The sequence below is a fragment of the Anneissia japonica genome, unplaced genomic scaffold (assembly GCF_011630105.1).
Source record: "Anneissia japonica isolate Jap-2015-1 unplaced genomic scaffold, ASM1163010v1 scaffold288125_len146548_cov173, whole genome shotgun sequence".
Taxonomy (NCBI): Eukaryota; Metazoa; Echinodermata; class Crinoidea; order Comatulida; family Comatulidae; genus Anneissia; species Anneissia japonica.
The window spans coordinates 35481-39397 of record NW_022687893.1 but is presented as its reverse complement, the minus strand read 5'-3'; the positions used below and the strand labels follow the sequence as shown (position 1 = coordinate 39397).

General features: G+C 35.0%; 1 protein-coding gene across 1 annotated transcript in view; it reads left to right on the top strand.

Annotated features, from left to right (window-relative positions):
* Window positions 1-3917, top strand: part of LOC117120977 — a gene marked incomplete at its 3' end in the record, with an annotated part of 53671 nt that overhangs the window by 15512 nt on the left and 34242 nt on the right. Inside the window, exon 5 of the mRNA XM_033266079.1 lies at window positions 2106-2362. Coding sequence (XP_033121970.1) covers window positions 2106-2362 — 257 coding nt within the window. The remainder of the gene's footprint in view (window positions 1-2105; window positions 2363-3917) is intronic.

Here is a 3917-nt window from a genome sequence, read left to right as displayed (position 1 = left end):
ATATTCCCATTCATCTTATAAGCAGTGGCGTAAAAGGCGGGGCCGGGGGGGGGGCTTTAACATTTTTTAATGTTAAAGCTTGTGCTTGCTCTCCTTTGCCTTCTAAGTTATAACACATAGTCCCAAAACTCAAGAAAGAAAAATTAAAATAGATCGTTTTACCTAAAAGAAGGGCCTCAATGCGTAATGATGTTGAAAGAATATGTTTGTAATAAATAAAGCCATAAGGAAAATGCTTATATTCAGTTTAAAAGAACGAGTGTGGCCATATATAAGACATAAGAGCATTTCTTGTTGAGGTAGGCCAATTTCCTCTAAAAATTGCACATTTAGGGAGTTTTGATCAATTGCGACGAAATTAGAATTAACAACACAACATTTTTTCGCGCGCATTTGTTAGGGTTAAGGCTTGTGCTTGCCCTCCTTTGCCTTCTAAGTTATTTAAAAACATAATAGTCCCAAACTTGAGAAAGAAAATTTAAGATAGATCGTTTTACCTAAAAGAAGGGCCTCAATGTGTAATGATGGTGAAAGAATAGGCCTATGATTGTAATAAATAAAACCACTATGAAAATGCTTATATTTAGTTTCAAACACACGTGTGTAATAATAAAATAAGCCCTATGTCGTATTGTTTTCTATGTGGGGGGAGGGGGTAAGTATCACATCAATTTATAAATTACTAACCGGGAAAATTATTACCTTTGCTGCCACCCCCCTGACCCAAGACCCCTGTTACGCGCCTGCTTATAAGTGGGCCCCCCCCCACTTTGAAAAACGTTCCGCCGGCCCTGCGAATAACAAAATCGAGTCCTAATGATGTAGCGGATCTTCGTCTTGTTGGTGGTAGCTACAACATGTGTGAAAATCATAATTGTACTTGATATACTTTCGGAGATATTTGGTGGACTGAGAAAAACACCAGACGTTATTTTAGTAGTATAGATGGCAGTAATCATAGAGCGAGTTTTTAGTGTATGGAGCACACTTGGGTGCAACTTAAAAAGTGCCATGAAAAATTTCTGCACGTCCGCCGTTCAATACTGGCCCGAATCAATCAAATCGAATCAATGAACCGAGTGTTTTAGAGCTTTCCATCGGAACCAATAATAATGATAATATAAATAATTGGCCGCTAATAATAATAATGATAATGATAATAATAATGATAATAATAATAATAATACTTGACCCTAACGGCCGCCCATACAAAAAAAAAAAAAAAGGAAGTACAAAATAGATTACTTATTTCTAATCAATCAGCAGGGTACTCCTAGAGCTCCTCATCGGAACTAAAAATCAAAGAGCTAATAAGATAGAAATATTTGAACAATTAGAATGTTCTTAAAAATTAAAATTAAAATAGCAAGACGCGATTCGAACTTACGCCCTATGGTTCCTTAGAATCATCGCATAACCGTCACATAGACGGCGGTTAAACCGACCGAGCCATCCATACGATGTGTGCTATATAGTGGTAATGCTGAAACCCCTCATTAGTGCATGGAGCACACTGGGGTGCAACTTACAATGGGCCATGAACGTTTGTTGGAAATCACGTCTAGTTTATGGGTATAAAATGTCCTGAACGTCCGCCATTCAAAACTGGCGTCGAATCAATATTTTAGAGCTTCCCATCGGAGCCAATAATAATAATAATAATAATAATAATAATAATATAAATAATTGACCGCTAATAAAAATACTTGGCCCTAACGGCCGCCCATACAAAAAAGATATATTAATTACTCAATCAGCAGGGTACTCTTAGAGCTCCTCATCCGAGCTAAAAAAAAGATTTGTTATTATAGCGTGCAGTAAAACTTCACAATTGACGCACGGTCGACCGTGTCGATAGCGATATCCAAATTAAATAATGAAGTTCTGGGATTTGCTTCACCAGCACTTCCGCGATATTGCAATAAAACATGTACAGTATTATTGTTTTAAAAAAGAATGAGCAGAACATTTATTGAAATATTTACGGAAGCATTTGTGGGGAGATGATACAGCTAAAAAAATTAAGTGTTACAATTGCAATAATTCTTGATTAATTTAATTTGTATGCAAATATTACATGACAATTTTTTTTTTTCCTTCTCTAGTGGTGAATTCAATGATATTACTGCAGGAATAACAACTTTGGATGATAATTCTGTGTTTCGTGAAAGTGTCCTTATTGCTGAGACTTTTATCCATCCAGAGTATGATGCCTTTAGTAATGATAATGATATTGCATTACTTAGACTCGATTCACCAGTACAATTTAATCAATTTGTTCAGCCAATTTGTTATGAAAGTTTAGAGTATCTACCAGGTACATCGTGTTATATAGCAGGATGGGGACTCTTGGCGGAATATGGTAAGATATGATTTACAGTTGCATGCATGTAAGAGTAGGGCCTAGCTTTGATATTGGTCCGCTACAACATTGGTGTAGTTTATTGTAATAAAGCCTATCCACCAGTGGCTACGCTAGGAGGGGGGGGGGGAAAGAATTTTTTTCGCCCCCCCCCCACCAGTTTTCCCCCAATTTTTTCCACAGAAAAGAAGAAAAACCACAATTCGTCGGGGAGAAAAAAAAATTATGTATATTTTCTACATATTAGTAGACTATCTGTACGGTATATAAAATCGATTAAATAACCCTCTGAAACCTCTAAATTTTCATATTTTTCGGTGGCTCCTTTTCCTGGACCACTTTTGAAGCATTTTATTCGCCACCCGACCACGCTCACTTTGATCTCGTTGGGGACCTTGCCCTTCCAAATCCTACCTTTCCCCTTACTTTCCCCCCTCCCCTAGATTTCAGACGCTGACGCCGCCACTGCTATTCACTCAGTGTTTGAAAATAATTTAGTAGTTCCTCATTTACATTTTACTCATTGTTTATTTGTTTCCAAAATTGCAAATAAATAATAATAATAATAATAATAATATTATTATTATTATTATTATTATTATTATTATTATTATTATTAACAATAATAATAGTAATGGTAATAATAATAGCTATTTCAAAAGAAGTTGGTTTTTGTACAACCGGGCCCGGTGGCTTTATACGGAGGGCGCGGGGCCTGCCAATAAACCTCACCCCTTCCAGACCACCAATAGAAATTTGCTTAGCAAAAAAGTACGCTCATGTAGTTAACAATCACCAGGTCCGCGCGTTCCTCCATGCTTAAATACGGCACAGGCGCAAGGTATAGTATTGGTTTATTTGGAAGAGCTAATAAGATAGAAATTTTTTAATAATTAGAATGTTTATTTTTTGTACCAAAAAAAAACAACCATTATTTAGAATGATCATTTGTACAAAATTAAAATAAATAAATAGGAAAGAAAATGAATATCAAGGCGCGTTTCAAACACACGACCTTAAGTTCATCAGGCCCGTAGCCAGAGCAGTTTTTGTGTTTAATGGGTCTATATAATGTTATAAAAGCAGTTATGTTTTTAAAAAAGATCTATGTAATAAAAGGTGGTATATAATAAAATTTGAAAATATTTTCTGAGAATTGGCATGTTTTAATTTAATCACACCGAAAGACAAAAAAAAAACCTCATCGCATAATCAATATCAATACACTCAACACATTTATTATTATAAAACAAAACGAGCTATTACATAGGCCTATAAAGTAATTTACAAAGATTTACTACAACTGACAGGGCCATCGTTAAATTAAGTCAGAGCCCAAAATATAGCATCATATTGAAAACGTCATCTGCCATCATGGGAACCTAAACTTTAATTACAATTATTTGTTTACTAGGCCTAATTCGAAGTTATTGTTTTAAGACTTTAACCTAATACAAACTGCTGATTAATAATAGCTGAGATTTGATGCACATTTCAGAATTAATAATCGTTTTTAGTATCTTACTAAATATTTATTGTCTACCAAATGAAATAT